This window comes from Anoplopoma fimbria, chromosome 13 (assembly GCF_027596085.1).
Source record: "Anoplopoma fimbria isolate UVic2021 breed Golden Eagle Sablefish chromosome 13, Afim_UVic_2022, whole genome shotgun sequence".
NCBI classification, from domain to species: Eukaryota; Metazoa; Chordata; class Actinopteri; order Perciformes; family Anoplopomatidae; genus Anoplopoma; species Anoplopoma fimbria.
This window is the reverse complement of record NC_072461.1, coordinates 11,000,713-11,022,847: the sequence shown is the minus strand read 5'-3', so window position 1 is coordinate 11,022,847 and position 22,135 is coordinate 11,000,713. Positions and strand designations below refer to the sequence as shown.

The window sequence follows — 22,135 nt, the reverse complement described above, 5'->3', positions numbered from 1 at the left end:
TCAACTGGTACGGATGCAGGGTTCTGATGAGTCGTGGCTAGCAGTTCCCCAGCTGTCAGAGAGTTCCTCAGGACTCCAGATTTCTTTGAGGCACCTAAAAACAGCTTCCTCTGGAGATCTGTCAAGTCCTCAAAGAACCATTCACTGGTTGGACCTGGATCAGGATCAAGCATTAACACAATCAGTGCAGGATCCACTGTTGATCTGTCTGTGCACCCAAAAAGATTTTACCTCTGTTTGTTCTCTATAGCGAAGAACACAACGTATTGATGATATTTTGATCCCAAAACGCTAAAATAGTTTTGTTTGCCATGATTATGAAATATTTATTATGTGATCAAGGTTATTGTGGTACATTTATATTTATACTTAGAACCTCAAGAAAAACCTTGTCTTAGTTAGAAAAAAACTAAAAGTTAAAGGTGCAATGTTTCAGATTTGGTGACACCTAGTGGTGATGTTGCATATTGTGAACAACTGAAACTTAAGCCAAGCATGTAGGAGAACTACGGTGTCCGATACTAAAACGTGAATGGACAGCAGTAAAGTAGTAACTGTAGATGAAGGGGACTCTTCCTAATTATGAGTTTGCTAGTTGTGTGGAAGGGGAAGCAATAAGGGATCTATTTGTTTATGTGATCTGTGATGACCGATTGCTTATTGACCGGTTTGGCGAGACGGTTCGGGCAGCGTCCGCCATGCTTCACAGGATGGCTGTTTGGTCCAAGCCTGCACGCTCGGGATATGTGGAGGCATTTCAGAGGGCAGCATCTTGGACCTCCCTGCCAGGAGTGCAAAGACGACAGGATTTGAGGATGGTAAACCAGGTTGCGGTTGTCCCTCCTGAGATGAGGCTGCTGTGGCAATGGGGAGCGAGGTAGCCAAGCTTTCTTTCAGGTGATCCCGCCTTTCAAACCGACACGTGGACAACTGGCTGATGTTCTCGGGGAGGACGGCTCTGGATCTGAAGGTCCCAGGGGCGTTGGAAGTGCCTGTCCCCGTGATCCTTAAGCTGGAGAGGGCGTTGCTGATGTTTTGGCGGTCTAAAAGTGGTGATTTCCTCTCGGCCAAAGTCTTTAATAACTCTGAAATCTGAGAGAAGAAGCAGAGGGGGAGTTATACGGAAATGTGACACACAGATGAAATGGTTATGAAGATTAAGCTTTATTTTTTTTACAGCACCTCATAGCTCAATCTGTCAAAATCAAATCAAAAGGAAGTACAGGAAGAAATAATAGAAGGAAGGTAGCTCACATGTTTTATGAGGAAAAACCCATTACCATTTGCTAAGCAAGGTTCCAGTTGAAGACATCCGTTTTGATAAAAAAAATTCCCAACGGCAATAAATATAATTCTGCTATTATCCACATTTTTACACTACCAATAGATCAAATGATGTGTTATGAGGAATAATGTCTGCAGTACAACTCAAAGCTTTTCTGCATTCTCCAGACTCAGATATCTTCCTCGGGAGTTGGTGGAGACAAAAAACAGAGCTAATTGGATTACCATTTATCTGGCGGACACTGTTGCTCTTAAAGGGCCAGTGAGTAGGATTTGGCGGAATCTAGTGGGGAGATTGTAGATTGGAATTGAAACTGCTCCCGTTTGCCAAGCGTGCAGAAGACAGTGGCCAACGCAAACTCGTGAAAAAAGCAAATGACTGTCTAGAGTCAGTGTTTGGTTTGTCGCTTCTGGGCTACAGTAGGAACAATGCGGCAAGCTCCACCAAGAAGACCCACTCTGTATGTAGACATGAACGACTCATATAAGACAAGGAAAAAGCAACCGTTCTTATTTTCAGGGGATTATAGAACAGAAAAAATACTTATATTATTTTACATTTCTGCCAATAGATCCCCCCGCATGCTACACACCGTTTCTTTCATTTCAAATTAATACTAATATTACTCAGATGCGGTTGTAAGTATGTTACTGTTTTCTAAAATGGGTGACAGCCTGTTCTGCTGGCCCAAAAGTAGGAGAAGAAAAAGTTATTTTCAGTTTAGTTACTACTTTTAAAAAAAAAATTTAAATAACTATAGCCACCTTTTAAGTCTGAGATAAAGGGAATAAAATATACTCTCAAAAATCTACTTTATTTTGTTAAAGCTGATAGTGAATCTTACGATAAATACTGTATTTATTACCTTAAACCCATAAGACTCTCCACTGTCAGAATTGCCATCCTTCCTTACACCGTCCATGACCCTTTCACCTTAAAAAAAAGTATCCTCTTGATACATTATTTATATTAAAAAGCAAACAGGGATGATGAAAATAAATCTTTCAAAATGACCCTACCTCATTCGGCTTCTGCTGGAGCACCAAAAAGGCCACAGAAAAGAAGCAAAGAGGAGTTAAAAGTTGAACTTGAAGATGCAACAGTGACATAGAATCCATCTGGTTCTGAAATCTGAGCCATCACCATGACAACTGAGAAAAGGATTCTAATGACAACCAGTCTAAGTTTGTTATTTTCAGTTATGATGTAGCCATCGTCCTGGTCCACAGTCAAGACAGCTGAACATTAAAAACGGTGGCCACACAATGTCATATTACTGGATTTAGCCATTTATTATTTCATATGTACACATATGATGTTGTGCACAGTAAAAACACAACATCCTGGCTTTGATCAAACTAAAAAAAAAAAAAAAAAGAAGAAAAAATAAAGAGAACATAAACCTCATGTACTCTTATGTGAGGAATACATGTTTTTTTTTTGTGCGCTTGTGTGGTTCAAGGGAGATATACATTCTTTATATTTACACACTGAGATAAATATACACTTTACAAATGAATAAAGCAGTTTCAAGACACTCAAACTCTTCCACTGTTGCATACTGCTGGGTTTATGAAAGCACACTGTCTCACGGTGTTTGTTCATCAAACAGCTGAGGTTGGCCTATGGGTGTTTTGTGGATGGATTCAAGCTTCACCAACTTTAATCTGAATTTCTGAAAATAATGTGCGTATATTGTACGTGTAAAACGGCAGCAAAGCTAAAAAAAATAATATGTTTGAGTTTTAAATAAAAGCAGTTGTCAACATCAGAGCTAACTGACCCTAAAAACCAACATGTTGAGATAGTTTTGGCTACACAGATTGAATTAAAACCTTCCTCTGAACCCGTTTATGCATACTTGGACTGTGTGTGCGTGCAATGCTCCGCAGTAACAGCAGTGGTAGGCAACACCGCCGCGTCTCAGGCAACTTCCTCGCGCCCGACGTCCTCGTCACTATTCAGTCTCTCAGTCTTCGTGGGTGGGACGGGGGTTTGGGATCGGGGGACAGTGCGGGGGGAGGAGGATGGAGGCTCCCCCGTGTTGCTCAGATGTTGAAGCTCTCTCCGCAGCCACACGTGCCCTTTATGTTGGGATTGTTGAAGACGAACTCGCTGGACAGCTTGGACTCCACGAAGTCCATCTCGGTTCCCAGCAGGGTCAGCTGGGCCTTCTTCTCTATGAACACCCTGACGCCTGCAAGAGGAGTCGCAGCAGAGACGTCACTACTTCCCGGTTCTTTGTTCTCCGCACATCTTCATGATATTCCTTTTAGTACAAGTGAAAGCGTAAAAATAAGACTCACCGTCCTGCAGCACCTCCTCGTCAGATTTCCCTTTCTCCTTGGTGTAGTCCAGTGTGTAAGTCATTCCGTTACAGCCACGCGTCCTCACCCCGACCTTCAAACCGATCTATAAAGAGCCACAGGGATGTTACCGTTGGGTCATTTACCCTTTACCGACCTCTACTGGGTAGTCTCATGAGTTTTAAGTGATACACTCTCAAAAGGAGGAGAGAAAAGCCAACCGCCACAGAGAAGGCTTGTTATGGTTTAAATGTAACGGTATGGAGGAAGAACAGGGCTATTAGCGTTAAACACAAGAAAAGTGGATTGACGGATTTGTAAAGTTATAGAAATGGTCTATTTGATGAGAACAACCCAATTTATTTAAAATGCAGGACTCAAAATAATGCAGCACCCTGCTGCCATTCCAAGAGATGAAGACACGCACTGTGTGGATACAGATATGATGTTTCAGTGATTGTTGACCTCTTCGGTTACTCACATATTCTGGCTTGTTCTGCAGCAAATACCTGATCTTGTTCACAGCGGCTGGAGTCTAAAGAAAAGAAAACAGAAGGTTGCAAAGGTTACCAAAGAACACTGGATTCAAATGGAAGCAGTGGGTTTTTGCAAGAAAAGTACACAGAAGAAAAGCATGAGAAAAGAGAAACAGACAATGGTGCCGGTTTAAGTTTCTTTGGCTGTTTAATACTTTTTCCCTGTACTGTGAGACGTTTCTGTGGCATAGGCTGACACTGGACTGGATCTGAAAGGAGCAGGTACCTACAGTATAATGAAATAAGTGCATCCCTGTAGCTCCTGCTGTAAGTGAAGGAATGTAGGTGTAAAATAGAGGCAGTGTTTCCCCTATACGCATTCAACAACTCTCCCCCCCCCCCCCCCCCCCCCAACATTATCAATGGATAGTAGGTTGTTTTAGGAGGAGCTGCAGCACCCTTTTTCCAACATCCATGCCATTTGCATAAATAACAAACTCCATAGATAAATGAATATAAGCCCTGAGAGGGATCACAGTGTTCAGACTCTAACATGGAGGAATTTGGGAGAGTGAGGTGAACCACACTGGTCACATGGAGCTAATCCCTTAAAATTGGCGCGTTCATCAGTATGTGTGCAGCCTCTAATGCCAAGTACTACTGTAGAGTACAGTACAATCCTAAATGTGTCACAGCTTGGAGAAGTTTCATTACTCAACTGTCAAATCAGTGCAATGGTAATGTCTAAAAAAAATAAGTTGAAGGTCCTTGTACACTACAAGTATTTTGCTCTAGATTTGTTATTCTTATTTATTCTAATCCATACAGGGTAGGATGGCTACTTACAAATTCTGCTGCATCATCTGCAGCTACTTCATTGTTTAGAGACGTCCCATTACTTAACATTTAGGCCTACTTCAAGGCACTTCCTTTATCAGCTCGGACCACAAAGGTCTCACATTATCTTGCATTGGCACCACTAACAGAGCGCGTCAGGACGACATTCACCATATTTTTAACCCGCCCATCATAACGAACTATGACTCTCACTCAGCAATGAAAAGCTAGTTACACAGTTTAAATTTACATTATTACCACATTGAGTTCTCTACCTCTAACTACTGATTCTATATGGTACCAGCGTCAGTAAATTTGGGTGACATGCAACAGATGTCTCAGTCCAATAAAAGGCATGACAGATAGAGACGGGTAACAACTTAAAAAAGGACCAGAGATTCTGGTCTGGCATTTGTGCTCCTCTCATAGATAATGGACTGTTATAATATTGTGTATTTCATTTAGAATTAAATAGATACTCATGATACATAAAATAACTCAATTGCGATATTTTCCAGTTCCATGCGAAAATGTGTGCTTATATCTATTACAACAACTGTTTATTATTGTTTGTCAATTCAAGAGGGGATCCTCCAATTTTTAAAATACGGGTGTTTAACGTCACTAACCGCAAAAAAGGAAACTGCGAAAACACATGGAAGAGCATGGAGTTTTTAATGTGTTATTTAAGTTTCACACAAAATATGTTAAAGTTAGGCTGTTGGTTGCATTATGGGAAATGGAGTCTGGTGATTTTAGAGCTTGCTAGGGACTGAAGAGATATATATAGTCAAGATATACAACCACTTTTAACCAGTCTCTTGTGAACCTTACATCACTAACGTTAAGAGTATTTACAATCATCGATCCTGCATTTAACACTAATTAATTAAATTTAATAATTAATTAAAAAATAATTAAAATGGTAAGCTAAATTAACATTTCACTGCATAACACTATTGTTTGTATTGTGGTTAATTGTTAATATATATTAACTATTTGTCGCTGTTACGGATCAGTGGATTGCACATTACAAAACAGCTTATCTTAGCAGAGGACTACCGACAGTCTCTAGTTCAGCCCAGGTCAATACTCCTCTCACTGCTGAACACCTGTGTAGGCGCCCTTTAGAGTCAACCCGCTAATGTGAGCTCCTAAACACGGTGGACATGTTACTGTTACGGCAGAGCTTTGTAAAAGTAGCATCAGGAAGGGACTGTGCGTGACGTTCAAGTCCCTGGCGGCTAGCTAGCTAAGCTAACTTTGGATCACGTAACGTAAACGGATCACAGCGGCCGCTGGGGTTAACGCCTCGCGCTGTGTGTTAGCACGTATGGACGGACAAAACGTTGTAGACGTGTTAAAACCATGTTTGTTTAGGACTTACCAGCGTCAGCGCGGCTCTTGTAGCTAATATCTTTCTTTTGCTGACCGCTCGGACGGTCGCCCGCACCATGGAGGCAGACATGTTGCTCAGGTTATAATCACAACATTGTATTGCGCACGCGCGTCAGATAATCGGCAAAACGCCTCGAATAAGAAATCCGTTCAGTGATTGGCCGGTATTATGACAGACAGGCCCGTCAGCCAATGGGCTCTGGGCTCCCGGATGAACCATGAAGACGCACATATACGTTTGTTGTGTAACCTACTCTAGAACTTTTCAATACGGAATTTATGCTTCATTTCATGCTTCTTGACCAATTTGTTACTTTGACAAACAAGTCTTAACTTAAGGTCCATTTACTAGCGTTATTTTAGCACTGTCAACAACTACATTAAAGTCAATACAGAACGTTCACTCTCGAATATGCTCGTTTTTGTTGCATCCGGGTCTTTCTTGTAATGATAGCAACAAAAACATACTTAGTGACCAGGAGGGACACATTTTACTATTCCTGTATGATCTAATCATCACTCGTGAGTCATGTGTAACTAGTACTACACACGAGTCCGGTTTCTTACTGTAATAATAGTACAGTTTAGTGGATACTGTATGGGCTAAAATGTATTAAGCAAAGAGGGGGAAAAAATACCAAAATAGTTAACCATCATCCACCTATAATTTCAGTTTGATCCAGTTTTATTATAGGAGTGGTACATCACTCTGTTTTATAAATGCACAACAGTCAAGATATCAATAAACACAATGTTTTGGGAAAAAAAAAAAAAAAGTTCAAGGAAATATTGCACAATGGGATTTGATTTATTTTTAATGAATTCTTTGTGACACAAAGTGGATTGCAAGCCAACTGCTCCTGGCAAAGGGGGGGAGGGGTTCCTCAATAACAAACTAAACCTCCCATTTGAGTCTGACCAAGGAAACTTTTAAAATGAGAAATTTGATTACAATACGGTCAACGGCACGTTTCTTTGAATAAAAGTTAGCCATATTGGGGCGACGACAAAAGCCACACAGTCCATCTTCGCGGTTGAATGAGAAGCAGGTCATTGAGACGTTAACTAGCAGCGTCATAATCGAAGAGCGTTTGCCCTCGCACAGTGCAGCTACCAATCTGTGGCACCATTACAACAAAATGAAGCCTTTTGTGGCAAATAAATACATTTATCTCTTCACCGAACAAACTGAGATGACCTCTAGTTTAGGAGTAAGTGAGCACAGTGTTTGCAGTGGAGTACACCGTCAGCTGGACCAGTAAATTGTTGTGTGTTTTTTTTTTTTTTTTTTTTTTTTTTTTTTTTTTAAAAAGCCTTACCACGGAGTAAGCATGAAACTCTCTTATCAAACTATCAACTATATGTTCTCCCACTAAAGGCAGAACACTTCCTAGCGTGTGTGGAGACACATACGGGTTAGCAGAGGAAGTACGGTTTCACTGCTCTTCTGTTCACAAACAGGCAGTTGAAGGGCATGTTATCTATGAAAGGGGGGGGGGGGGGGGGGGTTCAAAAACATAAAACTACGATCCTGAAAATAAAAATATATCTACATGGTGGTGTTTCTCTAACAGAGACATACTGTTGGAAGAGCTGCTCTCGATGCTGAAGACAGACGGACGTCAGTGCGGAGGACAAATAAAACTGGATTAAAAATAAATTTGTTTAAAAAAAAAAAAGATCTGGGCCATTGAGTACACTGCCATTCAAATGTTTATGAACAACTTCTATGGTCTTTTTTTTGTTAACACTAAAGGGAACATAACAGGAAAATTGATCCTTAAAAGTGTGAACCAATAAGTGGCTTCTTGGTTTAATTTCAGATGGTCCAGAGAACAGACTATACCATACAAATATAGTTTGTCGTCTGCAAAAGACTGACTCTCACGTGAAAGACACTCCTCGATTACTTACATTTTCTAATTTAAGAGATTTCACACTGAATCTGTGATGCCATTGTTTGAAACGTATAAAAAGAAAACTTGACTGGCAGTGTAGGTAAACAAAGACATGAGGTGCATGCAAAATGGCTTATTTTGTTAAAATGAAAGCTTTAAAAAGCTCCTCTGAGGAGGAGAGCTTTAAAGGGGGGGGAAGGAGAAACACACACACATAAAAAGGCCCTATTTGGCTTCAAGTCAAGGCGTCCTGGCTTTGGCTTTTAACAGGCTCCCATTGGCCCAACAGTCCCATTCAGACTCAATGGTTTCTGGACTTTGGGTCGCTGTCTGCCTGGACAAGAGTAGAACCACGTGGTTTGTGTATCCCCGGCTGCCGCTGCTCATTCCACCGGGCTCTTCCTGTGACCAGAGCGACCCACGTTTCGGCTGGCCAAACTCCCTGAAACAAAACCAGAATGCAATTGTCAACATTCATTCAAACAGATTTTTAACCGGCATGCAACTGCAAAAACAAAAACTACTCAGGTTACAAGTACGATCACTCGCAGAATATATGTTTTTTGGATTATAGAGAAAACAGAAAACAGGAGCAAAATGCTAAACTTTAGCACAAATGTCAGCAAGTGTGCAATCCGGACTCCAGAGAAGGACGGATGAACCTGAAGTAAACATTTCTCGCTCTCACTCTCTCTCCTCACCAGCCCCGAGTCGAAAATAATTGACCGAAGAAAAATATTCCTATAATTATAGACATATTTACAATGACACGGACAATTAGGTACTGTCCTAAGGAACCTTATTTGTGAATTTACATACCTGCTTGTGGACTTAATATCACATTTTGTGGCTTTCTCTTCTTCTCTTCTCGTATAGGTGAACCCTGAAAAAAGGAACAGGTGTACATAAGCCATCGACCAATGGAAATTATTATTTTAAAATACCTTTTTACCATCAGAAAATTAAGATCATACCTGTCGCTCTTTTTCTCTCAAATTCCTAACGTGAGCTGAAGAGGTGGAAGCGAAGCCGTCCATTCTCATGTTACCTGTCAAATGACAAACAAAAATAGGGCAGAGGTCAGTTTCAGCCTTTTAATCTTTATGAACATCGATGCATAATAACTTCTTGTACTTCATTTTGTTAATGCAATAGATTGCAAAGGAAAGTAAAACAGTCTGTTCTACTAGGGAGTTAAAATAAATATCTTTCAGAGGGGCTTAACAATGCAAGGTAAAAACAAAACAGAAGAAACCCTGTGTGTGTGTGTGTGTGTGTGTGTCTGTGTGTGCGTGTACCTGCAGGGCTTCTGTACAGCTGACAGTCCCTCTTGATGTGGGTACTTGATCCACAAAGGAAGCAGCAGCGCACCTCCATTGACTCCCTTTTCCTCCAGTGCTCGCTCCTGTGTCTGCCCTGGTCCCTGCCGTCCTCTGCCGTCTCTCGCAGATGCTCCGGCCTCTTCTCAGAGTCCCTTCTGTGTCTGGACCTGGGGGGGGAAATAAATCATCCACAGTATAATGCAAAAGCATGGCTTGACACGCGACGTTTATAAACGTAGTGACGTATTGGGATTTGTACCTACTTCTTACGCATGGGGCAGTCTTTCATGAAGTGGCCGATCTTGCCACAGATGCGGCAGCAGCGGTCATTAGGAGCCACCTCTCCCTCGGTGAGGACTTCAGGATCAAAGAAATACTCCTGGGACATGAAGACAAACCACAACTTTAATGCTTAGATCATTTAAGTAACTTTTTAAAACAACATATGATTACTAGAAGTTTCCCACAAGAAAAAAAAATATATTTTTTTAAATGACACCAAAAAGACAGCTAAAATTAAACTTAATCAGCCTAAAGAATAAGCAAATCTGATGGTTTGGGGAATATTTTTCTAGAGGTATGGGGCTGAAACAGCAAAGCAACAACAACTATTTGTTTTGCACTTGGAGCGGGCGATAAATAAAAGGCTGAGACTCGAGGAATGCGAGTTGGAATTTCACAGAAAGCCGATAAAGGAATGCAGGAACTGGGCTAATTAACGTGCAACCGACAGCACAGTTCTAGTTAATTAACATAGACTGTATATTAAAAGTGGACGCATTAACCATGATGTCACACATTGGTTTGACACCTCAAGTTTATCATTTCAACGTCGTCATCTTGGTTTTTGGCAACCAGAAGTGACACGAGAGAGTGGAGCAACTCGTACAACCGTATGCTGACATTTTTCTAGACAACTTAAAGTTTATGATTAACTTTCATGAACTGAGCTGACACAGCTGATTCAGGTTAATGGATTTAATGGCACTACAATATGGAAACGTGGCGTTAAGACAGCAAACACTCACCATCTGAGAGGGGTACGCGGGAGGAAAGGCTTTGACTGGTGAGCCAAACACTGTCCTGCCGTTGATGAAAGCCTTCATGATGAAGTTAGTCACTGTTTCGATGACAAAAGAAGAACATATTTTAGAAAAGACACCAAGGACAAGACAACAGAAGACGTAAAAAGGATGTTAACTTACTTTTCCTGGACAGACCAGCACCGAGATTATGATTCAGGTCGAATGGATCTGGAATGTGAAAAATTAAGAGAAAGAAAAAATATTTAAAAAAAAGAAAAAAAACACAATAATTTACATTCAGAAAACAATCTTACAATTGTTATCATTAACAGTGACAAGAATTATATAAACTGGATAAAGCGCAGCATGATACAACATTTCCCAAAGTGCCAAAACAAAAACATCAACAGCCTGTGTTGGAGGAGAAGTTTAAACTAGGACACAATAATCCAATCCGTTTATCTCAGAGGACTGGTCCCAGAGTTTGTCAAACAATCTGACCTTCAATGACAATGTATTTGGACGTCCACTGCTTGTTGAAGGTGGTGAGGCGGCCGTGCTGACGGAGACAGATGACATGCTCTCTGAAGTCAAAGTCCTCGGTGTAAAAGCGGAGCAGGCCGAGCCACAGCTCCCCCACCGTCTCCTTGTTCTTCCCGTACTGTGGCCAGCGACTGGGCTGCAGGCGGAGGAAGAACAGATTGAGGTGTTATTAAAACACACAGCAAGACACGCATGTTCATCAAAAATGTCACTCAGAGAATATTTCAACAATAGATATTACTCACAAGTGCTTTTAAATCGTCAAAGAAGTACACATTCCAGCCATCAACTAGCACCTCGGGCTTCTTCTTTCCATCGTAAATCTGCACAAAAAGTTGAAAAAAAATGCAGATTCTTAGCAATAGGGTAATCATTTCCTCTCTATAGCCCTGAAAAGGCCCACAATCTGGTGGTGTTTGGAATTTAAAATATCAAAATCATAAAAAAAAAAATAAAAAAAATAATAAAAAAAAAATACATTATAAATAAAAGAGTAAATACTGTTGGGTTTTTTATTGGGTGGGCCCAAACAAAGAGTTTCTGTAAGGTCAATTTAAGTTTGTTTTTACATATTTAAACCTGTTCAGACAGGAGAGATAAAACATAGTGTGAGATAGTTTAATTTAATAAGTTTGAACTATTGTTATCACAATATCAAAACTGTGACTTCTGTAATGTAGACTGCCTACATATGTCGATACCGATAATGAAGCGATACTAGGGCAAAAAAAAAAAACATAAAACATCAGGAAAAGTAATAATAGATGACAGAACATGAAACTAAAATTTCTAATTAATAAATATAATTTAAAATGTATTAAAAAATTGCACATGGTATGCCGTAATCTGATGAAAACCCCCGCAAAAATGGCATATATTGAAATGAAGTTCTTCGGGAAGCTAATGAGGGAGATGCTGGAGGACTCCACAGTAACTGTAATTCAATTTAGTAAATGCTCTTTGGTGGATTATGTGTTTGCTGAATTACAGGAAAGTGTTTCCCATTAAAAAAAAAAAAAAAAACAACAGGCTGTGGTTGACCGCCAAAGTCTATTTTTACCACCACGGTTTTATAGTGAACAGAATATATTTTTACACTTCTCAACTTGTGGGCTTTTGCACATCAACTCAACCAGGAAAGGAAATAGTTTAGGCTCTTATTACAACACTCAGTCTTAAATTACCCATACCAATAAAATGGGCTATTGTACTGTTCTTAACAGCAGGGTATTGGAATACCTTTCAAGTGTTGGTACTATGCTATCTAACTTTTAACAAACATTTAATTAGTACCTCTTGCAGCACAGGGATAACTGGTGGGTCTCTCTGCTGGAGAAAGAACAGCACCATGAGGGTGTAGGCATAGGACGAGAGGCTGCCACGGGAAGCGTCCCCAATGTCACACATCTGTAATGGGACAAAAACAAATATGATGGCAATACTGTAACACAACATAATAATATCATATTACTCCTCGAGTGTCTTAAGCCCGCTCACCTTGGCAAAAACCTTCATGACGTAACAGAGGATCTTCACTCTCCTGTCAATGGTGGCGTACAAAGCGAGCAGATGTGTGTTGTGCAGGGCCTAAAGAAGAAAAAAAGGGTTGTAGATCATGACAGTATGATTAGTAAGTCAATAGCAAAAGAGACCAAATGACACAGAAAACCAACAGAGAGGGAGAGAGAGCCCTACCAGAGTGTTGTAGAGGCTAATGTCTCCCTCCAGGCCGGTGCGAACGTGGTAGAACTTCACAATCGGTACTTTTGCTGTAGTGATGGGCAGGATGTTCTTCAGACCTGGTGACGGGGTGCAGATGTGGAAACAGGTTTAAAAGAATGCATTGACATATTGTGTCTTATATACCTTTACTTTAAAAAGGAATTATGGAACAAACGTATTTGATAAAGGAAACAAATGGAATGGCTGCAAGCTGGGATACTTTTATTACTTAAGAAACATTAGCACCCTCCTGTGAGTCACTGTCTGAAAGTGTTCTACGATGCACAGATTGTGATCTTGAACCTCAGAGATGGTGCTGCCTGGTTAATTACTAACCTGGGTGTTTCCTCAGCATTCTCGCCAAACTTTCAATGATGCTGATGCAGTCAACATCCTGTGGAAGAAATTCACAAACAGAGTTGCATTTTATGGATTTGGGATTAACAATGAATCGCGCCGACAAACCGCTATTACCATGACTACAAATGCCGCATCATTTCATTTAATCCTCAAGGATTGGAGCAGAGTACCAATAAAACTTGTCTTTACTATTCCTATCAATAATCTTAATTTAAAAATTTCCTACAAAAATGACATCTCAGTCCTTGCAATAAATTCAAACGATAACTTACTTCCATGGTCTCCTGCCCCTCCAGCACCATGCAGATGTCTAGGTCACTCTGTCTGAACCCAAAGCCATTTTTGGATGATCCAAACAGCTGCAGCTGAGCTCCTGTCCATCAAAAAACAATATATGTTCATTTAAACGTTCATGCTCTGACATCTACGTGGTTGATGGGCGAGTCAATAAAATACAGTGTCACTCATCATCATACTAGTTTAAGTTTGAAACCCTTAAGATCCTTAAGGACAGTGGTTTACTTTACCAGCAAACTGTCGTCTGACGAAGACCTCCAGGTCTTGAAGGATGTGCTCTCTTACACCCACTTCCAGTTCATCTGGGGCAAAGTCAGCTGAGAAGGAAACAAACCTCATCAGACCTGACCCAAAGTCATACACTTTATTTTAAATAATTTAATTTCATCTGTAATGACAGCTGATTTTTCTCCATCTTATTACACCACAATAGTGGTGAACGTGAGGCTGACTGGAGAAGGTGTCATTGGTAAGAGACGTCCACATATAAACAACAGGTGTCAAAAATAGTATTAAGTATTTGGGAAAATATCTTTTTGGGCCCAACTGCATCTTGTGACGGACCAGGAAGTTGTAATTCCACCGTTTTGACAGCAGGATTTGAAGTTCCATATGTTTACTCATAAATTCACACCTGCTAACGAACAGGTGGCCTTCATTAAGCTGAAACGAGCAATTAACTACAAGGCTGTGTAATTAACAATGTTGCTGAATTACACTTTGAACACTCAAAACATTTTACATACGTTTCTTTTTTTATTTAAACCATCTCTGTTTAAAAATAAAAATATGAATTTACTTTTTTTTTTTTTACATTCTATAAATGTAATGTTAGCAGGATAACTTGATCATCTCTAAATACACACATGACCACATAATACTCACTGTAGCACTGCTCACAGACTTTGTCGAGGACAGAGAGGAAGTCTGGCGTTATCGGGGGCAAAGGGTCCAGCTGCACTTTCTTGAAATCCTCCGGACAGTCTTTCTTCAGATGGCCATCTCGCTTGCACAAGCTGCACACGACCATGTGTGACTAAGAGAGATCCAAAAGGGGTTTAGACACAGATGATGCACACAGTCTCATTTACCACAGTCTCTTGTCTAATTTAACTTGTGGTCGTCCTACAACCCAAATTATTAAAACCCAAATGTTTCAAATTGTTCACCCAAGTTTGACACTTGTTATTCGTTTTGTAAAATATTAAGATTAAGTAAAGTGAAAACACACACGAGGGTACGCTTACCTTTCCTCTGGTGAAAGCTTTACTCGTGAACTCATAAGACCGTGTCTTCTGTTGGTTTTTATTTTCTGGGCTCTTGTCCTTAATTGTATCCTCTAAATGTGAAGGCGAGAGACTCACAGGTGCCAACTCCACCTCCTCCCCATCCACCTCCTCATCCATCGAACCAGGTGTGTCAAAATCTGGACCCTCCTCGTCAGACAGGAGCTCCTCCCCGGAGATCTCATCCACCAGGAAAATGTCATCATCCTCCGTGGTCAAGCTGTCCAGGTGTTGCCTGTTGTGCCCGTCGACGTCCTCGTCCTCCTCATCCTCGGAGAGGCTGCTCTTGCCTGGGTCCGCTTTTTCCTTCTCTCGCTCCTCGTCCGAGTCGCTGTACTCTTCGACTTCCTCCTCTTCCTCGATAATGCAATCAGAGTCTTCAGGACCGTTTTCGACAGCTTTAGGTTGGCCTCCACGCTGTGACTGGACACTGAGTTGACTTAACGAGGAGGCGATCTCTTCGTTGGGAGCCTCGGCGTTCGCCCCTTGGACAGGTCCGCGCTGTGCCTTGGTCTTGTGACCGGCGGCTGGCGAGTTGAGTGGCAGTGCAAAGTACTTGTATGTGGTTTTGAGACAGTGGAGGATGTACTCGTACATTTGCTGGCTGTTCAGGGTGCGGGCCACATTTCTCTTCACAGCGAATGGGTCTGAAAGAGAGACATTACTTGGAGTTAAATCGTGTCAGAGTAGATCTGTACATGTCTATTTACAAAAATGTAGATTATGTTTATTATTTAAAAAGACATATCGAAGGCATTTGGATTCATCAAAATCCCCAAACCCTACACAAACAGTATTATCATGTCCACTACTGGCTGGGATTAGAGGTGTGGAATGTCTCCATTCTAAGATGCATCCTGATGCAGTGACAGACCACGATAGGGAGTTTGGTTTCAGCTTGGTGTGACACTTTAATGCGTTATTTTTTTGCTGTCGCACTTGTTCCTCTCCTCTGCGTTTCACCAAGGGCGGAGCTTATTCACACAGACTCCGTGTGGACAGAGCACAGAGACGGCAATCAAACACTCTGCAGCCCGCTAACTTGTTTGCTCTCCATCAATGTTAGCTGATCTGATTCAACAACGTTTGGCTGAAAAAAAACATTCATCCAGACTGATATTCAGCAGTGTGGTTCTGGTGGGAGATTAAGTGCGTTCAAGGAAATGTCTGCTAGCCGCCAGGCTAATTCATGCAGTATAAATCGCAATAGGTATTCAGGAAGTGCCCTGTCTAAGAGGCACTATGAAAAAAAACTAGACAAATTGTAATGCACTGCAGGAGGATTCATGTTTATTTTTGTAATGCATATATACTGAGGTGGCTCACTCAGATACTGGTATTGAAAAGATGCAGCCCTTTGTATCAGACAGTGTTGCAGTCTGATGTTTGATAGCACCGCCTAAAAATAAAATGGAGTTCAGATTTCTCTGACTGCTTGTTCTAATTGATGTGCTGCAGCTAGAAAATTGAGGATGCGATGCATTGAGAAACGTTGTGTATTCAAACGGTCATTGTGAGGCCGTTTAAGAGTCACACATCTATCTCGGATAAATTCAAACTCGGAACATGGATTACACAAGTGGCATTCCATTTCATTGCTGCTTGTTTATGTCAACACTGATCCACTAGAGATTTTCCCAGCATGCCAAAAGCATAAACCTTCCATATCAGAGCAGTAAATGAGAGTGTCTGACCCTCCACAGCAATGCGTTTCTTTGGCCAGTCCTTCATCTCCCGGGAGAGGACGGCAGTGGTCCGTACACTGATGACGTTGTCAGCCAAGTTGAATTCCAGCGCGTAGAAGCGGAGCATCTCCACCCAGAGGAGCCCAACTTCCACAGGCAGGTGAGGGCTCTGAAACACCAGAGGAACCTGCGAGGAAACACAGACAGCACAAACATTCAGCTGCTAGTAAGACAATGGATTAAAAAGACATTAAGTATGCCTCAGCTCCTCTACTAAACCACAACTAGTTTCCAAAAGCAAACAGATTAGTCCCCAGATTATTTCTTTAAGGATTTTTTCTTACACAACAATTTCCTTTTTCCCTGATTAAGCAACACAACCATTTTTATCTCCATTAAATATTTTCTGTGTTATGGTTGCCTTCTCATGTAATTTGAGAGCTAGAACAGATAAATAGAGGAACTCTGACAAAATGAAAGCGTCTAATCTAGAAAAAGCACATATATCTAAAAAAAAAAAAAAAAAAGAAGAAAACTGCCAAAAAAGAGAAACTAACACACTCTTCTCAGATAATAAAACGACATTAGTGTATTCATGACTACCTTTCCCTTTATACAGGAGCCCTCTGCTGGCTGTTCTTTGGAGGGAGGGGTGTAGGCCCAGTGTACGTGTCCGTCCTCTGTATGTGTGAGATTGAAGTCTGACAGCCTGCTGAGTGAAAACAGCTTAATCTGAAAGACAATCAGATAAATCGGATTAGTTTTATCCTCGGATCAATGCTGAAATGAACGCCGTATACTGTATTTTCCAGGTTCAAAGTGAAGAGAAACCGCACACCTCTTGTTTCAGGTAGGCAGGCAAGAGGGACTCTTTGCGCTGCTGTAAGAAGAAGATGACCATCAGGGCGAAGACATACTGCGGCAGCCCGCCTTCCTCTGCGCGGTCGATCTTGCTGAGCTAAACCGGGGAGCAGGAAGAAGAAGTGTTGAAAACAAATACGTTTTACCGTAAAAAACACAAACAAATGTAGGGAGTCCCTGGCTAATGTGAGCAACAGGGTCTCAACTGGAAACCTACCCGAGCCCAGTGTCTGAGAGCCAAAACCAGCGGGAGGAGAAGAGGCTCCTGACTGGACAGAGCAGAGAGATAGGAGGTGGTCTGGAACGCATTTTCATTCCCGGCGCTCACTTTGCACACCAGGCCGCTGTTGAGAAAAGTAACGGTTTTCATTAACGGTAAGAAAACCCAGATTCTGTCAGTTTCGTAATGTTTTGATTAATGATCGACCAAGACTTTCTATAAATCACAGTTTGATTCTTAAATATGTCCAATAACAACACCAACCTCTGTTTCTCTTTGCAGATGACCACCGGAACCCTGGCATGGAAATCAGCTTCCATTTCGACAAAAACAGCTGAGGAAAACAACAAGACGTGTCAACTTTAAAACTGCCATGACAGTCCAGCAGCACATGACTGATTTTCCTGTGGTGGAAGTGTTTTAGCAAGGACACATCTTGTGGTTAAATGACTGAGAGGTGACTCACGGCTCACGGAGAGGCTCTCCTTGACCAACACCAAGACGTCTGGCTGATGCATCTGTGAATACATTCCATTTTAAAGTCATTATGAAACATAAATAAAATACTAAAAAAAAAAGAGGGCACATGAATGTCGTTTGTCTAATAAAACATTTAAAAGCTTATAAACTATAGCAATGGAAATATTTTCGTCCCTTTTCTACTCCATTAAGTCAAACTAGTATGAATGAATATTAAAACACCAATATGAATTATCCTGAACCTCATCAGACTGAATGTTTCTGTAAATAAACGCCATTTATGTTGAATATTTTTTCCCTGAGAGGTGTGTGAGAAAACCCATTTAAAAACAGTGTTAAAAAAAAGAAGGAAAAAAAAGAAAAAAAAACTCACGTGAGGTGGATACAGAATATCAATGTTGACGTCAGAATCCTTAAATCCAAACTTAGTGCAAGATGATCCATAAAGCCTGAGCCTGATTTCTACAGACGAGAGATGGAGCAACGTCATTAACGCAAGAACACGTAATGGTGAACTGATGTAAAGTACAAAAGCCTGTTTGCAACAATGCAATACGATCTCGTCAGCAAGCAAATATTTCGTCCCCGGGTGACTTACCAGGCAGGACGGACAGAAGGAGGTCTTGCATCATCGAGACAACGCATTGTCTTGTCTCCACATCCTGGTCACTCATCCCGTGTTCCCGGGCGACGGCCTCTAGAGCAGCGCTAACCGCGGCGGTCTGCTCCGGGCCGGGAGGCTGGATCTCAGTCAGCATCACCTGCTCTTGCCTCTCCTATTAGACACCAACAAAGCAGATTTGGGTTCAAGACCGTTTTCAATGCGTAAAAGACTGTAACAGCACATTGACAGTATGGCAGCATCGTCTGTCTACAAATGTTAAATGTCATCAGCTAAATGTTTATTTGCATAATAAAGTAATTTTCTCACCCTGGCCCTCTTCTTGTGTCGTTTGTCTCGGATGTGTCTGTAAGCATCGGTCACAGACTCCAGCAGGACGTCGCACAGAGCGCAAGTGTAAAGGGCAGCGGGGTTGCTGTGGGACCTCTGGAACAAAAAGGAGTAAAGTACAGACATCAGAGAACAGCTACAATAATTAAACTGATATGGATCTTCTTTATTCAGCTGTACATCATTAAAGAAAGAATGCGTTATCAGGTTTTACTCCATTAAAAAGCTAATTAGGGCTGCAACTATGAATATATTCATAATGATTCATCTGCAGACTTTTTTCACTATTAAATCATTTGGTCTTAAAAACATTGGGAAACAGTGAAAGTTTGCCCCAAGACTAGAGCTGCAATGATTAATATATGAGTTATCAACTATTCAATTAATTGTTAAATATTTTAATAATCTATTGGAGTAATTTTAAGTCAAAATTCCAGCTCCTTGAACATGCATATTTTATTCTGTGACAGTGAACTGACTACCTTTCAGTTGTGGACAAAACAAGACTTATGAGGATAATTTTTTAGTTGCATCTTGTCATATAGAAGTATACTTGTTTTGTCTGACCAATGGTGAAATACCCCAAAAAATATTCAATGTACTACAATATGAGATCATAAAAAAGCACATTTGAGAGCCTTGAACGATTACAATATATATATATATATTTTTTTTTTTTTGCTGATTAAAATGTTTTCGATCCACAGCCCTTACCTTCTTCAGGCTGAAGATCTCGTCTCTGTTAAGCCGCCGCTCTGCTTGCCGTAGGTTTTGCAGCTCTTTGGCTGAGAGTGTGGACTCTTCGATCAATGGACCCCTGTTCTCCTCGGCATAAGCTCTATTCTTGTTTCGGTTTCTCCGTCTTCTCCCTTTGGAAAGAAGAAGGTGTCAATATGCGTTAAACTTGCTTCAGTGGTGTTAATCAGGCAGTTCTTACAGTGACTCTCTGCTTTCTTTTTATGGGGATAATCCTAAAAAAAAATTCCTCTCATTTCCCCAGAGTCAGATTTTTACAAAATCTTTACCTGACTTATGAGCATTACCGTCAGTTTCCTCTCTCCCCCCCTGCTCCCTGTCCTCATTCGGACCGTCTCCCGGTGCACTCCTCCTCCAGTGCTGCTGCGGGCGCTCTCTCCAGGTATCGTCTCGAGGCCCGCCACTGTTCTCAGGACCTGAGAACCATCGGGGGTCATCCTTCTGCGAGGGGCTGTGACCACCTCTGAATCCACCGGGGGAGTAGCTCATGGGCCCCAGCCCTCCCTTCTTAGGACTGGCACGGTAGGGCCCGCCTTGGTTCTTGCCCTGCTGACCTCCCTCCGATCTGTAGCTCTGTCCTCGACCCTGGTCCTGGGTCCTCCAGCTTTCTGCCCTCTCCGTTCCTGCTCCCCTATCCCTGCCGCCTTGGCGCGCCCGGTAAGGCCTGCCCGAGTTTTCCATGGTTCACTTTTGCAAAAACTGCAAGATGAAATATCCAGTTAGTATAGAAAAAGTCCTCATGTAAAACCTCCTTGACACAAACTGTATGGCAACAGAATCATCTGCCTTTGCGTTTTTAGTTGCCTTCTCTTTGTGCAGACACGGTCATTGGCTGCTCACAACTTTCCCAGCCTGTTCATCATGTAATACAGGACCGACTGCTGCACACCTTTGGAGCTGAATTAGACAAAGCTATACATTTGATCTTGAGTGAGTTGAACCAACAGATAACTGACGAAAAATGTTCTCATTTTAAGCCTGTGTAACATAGTTTTGGGGCTTTTGGGAAGTCAGTTTAACCGTTAACAGACTTTCAACCAGATTCAGTCAGCATCAGTCTGCCTCCTGTGACTCTGTGGCCACAAACAGAGTGGAGATTTCTGTCACCAATGACATCCCCCAAGGGCCAAGTAATTGTAACTTTGGTTCTGGGTCAAAATTTGAAAATCCTGCATGGGGCTTGGTCTATCAAAAAACAGTCCCATTGATAATTCCTCCCCCACAAATATTGCTTTTATGACCAGGGAAAAACCTGAAATGATGCAGTGATTTAAGTAAAGAGAGTTGTGCAATCCTGCCTCTTTCAGCTCAGGAGCACAAATAAATCAAGTCATTTTCATTTCACGCTGATTTAGAGATGGTAATTCATGATTTTACACCTGCCTCAGTCAAAAAACACGCTCTTATAAACAGGCTTTTATGTAAATCACTCCACAATCCAATTGTATCTCTGTTTGCTGGTGTGATAAGCAAGTCGTTTCTGTAAACCTTATATATTACCTTTTACTCATATTTCATCGATGCTGTGTTTAGGTTGTATTGTATGTAAGCTAGAGCTTTAAATTAGCAAAAAAACAAATGTTGTTTTCAGTGTTACACAAGCCACGGCTCCCGTCACTTTCGTTATTGGGATTTCAAAGGCTGCGAACGTTGACAGTTCTAAACGGAGAACCCGAGCTCCGTGGAAACACTGCCGTTAACAACGGCGTTAGCAACCCACCACTAACAAACGTGCCATGACTGCACGGTAAAGGAGTGTGAACCAGCGACTCGAGCTACCTGGCCAACGTTAGCTCACTAACCTAACGTGAGCGGACTGCAGCAGCTTGTTATTGCACGGTGTCTGCGTCAGCTAGCTGGTTAGCTTCTGCAGCCAGCTTCTCCTCTCACGTTACTGGTTCCTCTTCCTCGAGCAAACGGCGTTTAACCTCAACCACGCGTGCGGCCAACACTAACGTCTACACACTGACGTTGGCGTTAGCCGCCAAGCATAACGCTTAGCTAACTTGCAACACATCGCCCGACCAGCTAACGTTTATGTTAGCTGTTCCTGTTTAGCTTACTAGCTAGGACAACCTAACGGCTAACGTTAGCTAGCTACCCAGCTAGCAGCAGCTACCGTTGCTGCTTATTTTATAGTTTTTTCGTCGGGCCGTTCAATCTGCAGCTGCGTCAAATGCAGCCATCAGTCAAATGTCAGCGACAATCGTCTGCAAAATATGCTGAAAGTCAATGAAATACCTTTCGTAGGTGTGCAGAGGGCACACTGGAAGCCTTGTTCAGGTCTGACTTGGCATGATCGCTCGTCCTGCTCTGGAGTTTGAACGATGACGTAGGCGTTCTGTTTTGTAGACGTCAGCGACCAGGCTCCGCCCACCGCGCAGTCAGCCCAGAGCCCACTGATGTAACGAGCACAAAGTCACAAT

At 41.8% G+C, this 22,135-nt stretch overlaps 2 protein-coding genes across 3 annotated transcripts; both read right to left on the bottom strand.

Moving 5' to 3' along the window:
- Window positions 1-2,567: 2,567 nt before the first annotated feature.
- On the bottom strand, window positions 2,568-6,399 carry isca1 (iron-sulfur cluster assembly 1). Its single transcript, XM_054611476.1, has 4 exons — window positions 6,292-6,399; window positions 4,073-4,126; window positions 3,592-3,697; window positions 2,568-3,482 (listed from the first exon to the last, which is right to left on the bottom strand). The coding sequence occupies exons 1-4, from the start codon at window positions 6,370-6,372 to the stop codon at window positions 3,334-3,336; spliced, it is 390 nt and encodes a 129-aa protein (XP_054467451.1). The 5' UTR covers window positions 6,373-6,399; the 3' UTR covers window positions 2,568-3,333.
- A 637-nt stretch (window positions 6,400-7,036) lies between these two features.
- Window positions 7,037-22,031, bottom strand: tut7 (terminal uridylyl transferase 7). 2 transcript variants are annotated; one of them, XM_054611147.1, is made up of 29 exons: window positions 21,951-22,031; window positions 19,979-20,408; window positions 19,668-19,822; window positions 18,933-19,049; window positions 18,600-18,777; window positions 18,375-18,463; window positions 17,988-18,039; window positions 17,786-17,855; window positions 17,519-17,645; window positions 17,279-17,398; window positions 17,044-17,172; window positions 16,450-16,627; window positions 14,717-15,402; window positions 14,355-14,505; window positions 13,700-13,786; window positions 13,445-13,545; window positions 13,149-13,206; window positions 12,786-12,889; window positions 12,588-12,677; window positions 12,384-12,497; window positions 11,336-11,413; window positions 11,049-11,226; window positions 10,728-10,775; window positions 10,551-10,642; window positions 9,786-9,901; window positions 9,499-9,689; window positions 9,175-9,248; window positions 9,020-9,083; window positions 7,037-8,642 (listed from the first exon to the last, which is right to left on the bottom strand). In XM_054611147.1, exons 2-29 carry the CDS (start codon window positions 20,388-20,390, stop codon window positions 8,584-8,586), a joined length of 3,918 nt encoding a protein of 1,305 aa, XP_054467122.1. In that variant the 5' UTR covers window positions 20,391-20,408; window positions 21,951-22,031; the 3' UTR covers window positions 7,037-8,583. The 2 variants fall into 2 exon arrangements, with proteins under 2 accessions (XP_054467122.1, XP_054467123.1); XM_054611148.1 differs by having other exon boundaries at window positions 7,038-8,642; window positions 19,997-20,408.
- Between the last annotated feature and the right edge of the window lie 104 nt (window positions 22,032-22,135).

Coding starts and splice junctions, on each gene's coding strand:
- isca1 (XM_054611476.1), bottom strand. CDS start 6,372: ATGTCTGCCTCCATGGTGCGGGCGACCGTCCGAGCGGTCAGCAAAAGA. Junction 3,698..4,072: donor TGCAGAACAAGCCAGAATAT/GTGAGTAACCGA, acceptor GGCTCTTTATAG/ATCGGTTTGAAGGTCGGGGT. Junction 3,483..3,591: donor CGAGGAGGTGCTGCAGGACG/GTGAGTCTTATT, acceptor CTCCTCTTGCAG/GCGTCAGGGTGTTCATAGAG.
- tut7 (XM_054611147.1), bottom strand. CDS start 20,390: ATGGAAAACTCGGGCAGGCCTTACCGGGCGCGCCAAGGCGGCAGGGAT. Junction 18,464..18,599: donor CCTTCTGTCCGTCCTGCCTG/GTAAGTCACCCG, acceptor TCTCGTCTGTAG/AAATCAGGCTCAGGCTTTAT. Junction 13,207..13,444: donor AGGGGCAGGAGACCATGGAA/GTAAGTTATCGT, acceptor TTTCTTCCACAG/GATGTTGACTGCATCAGCAT.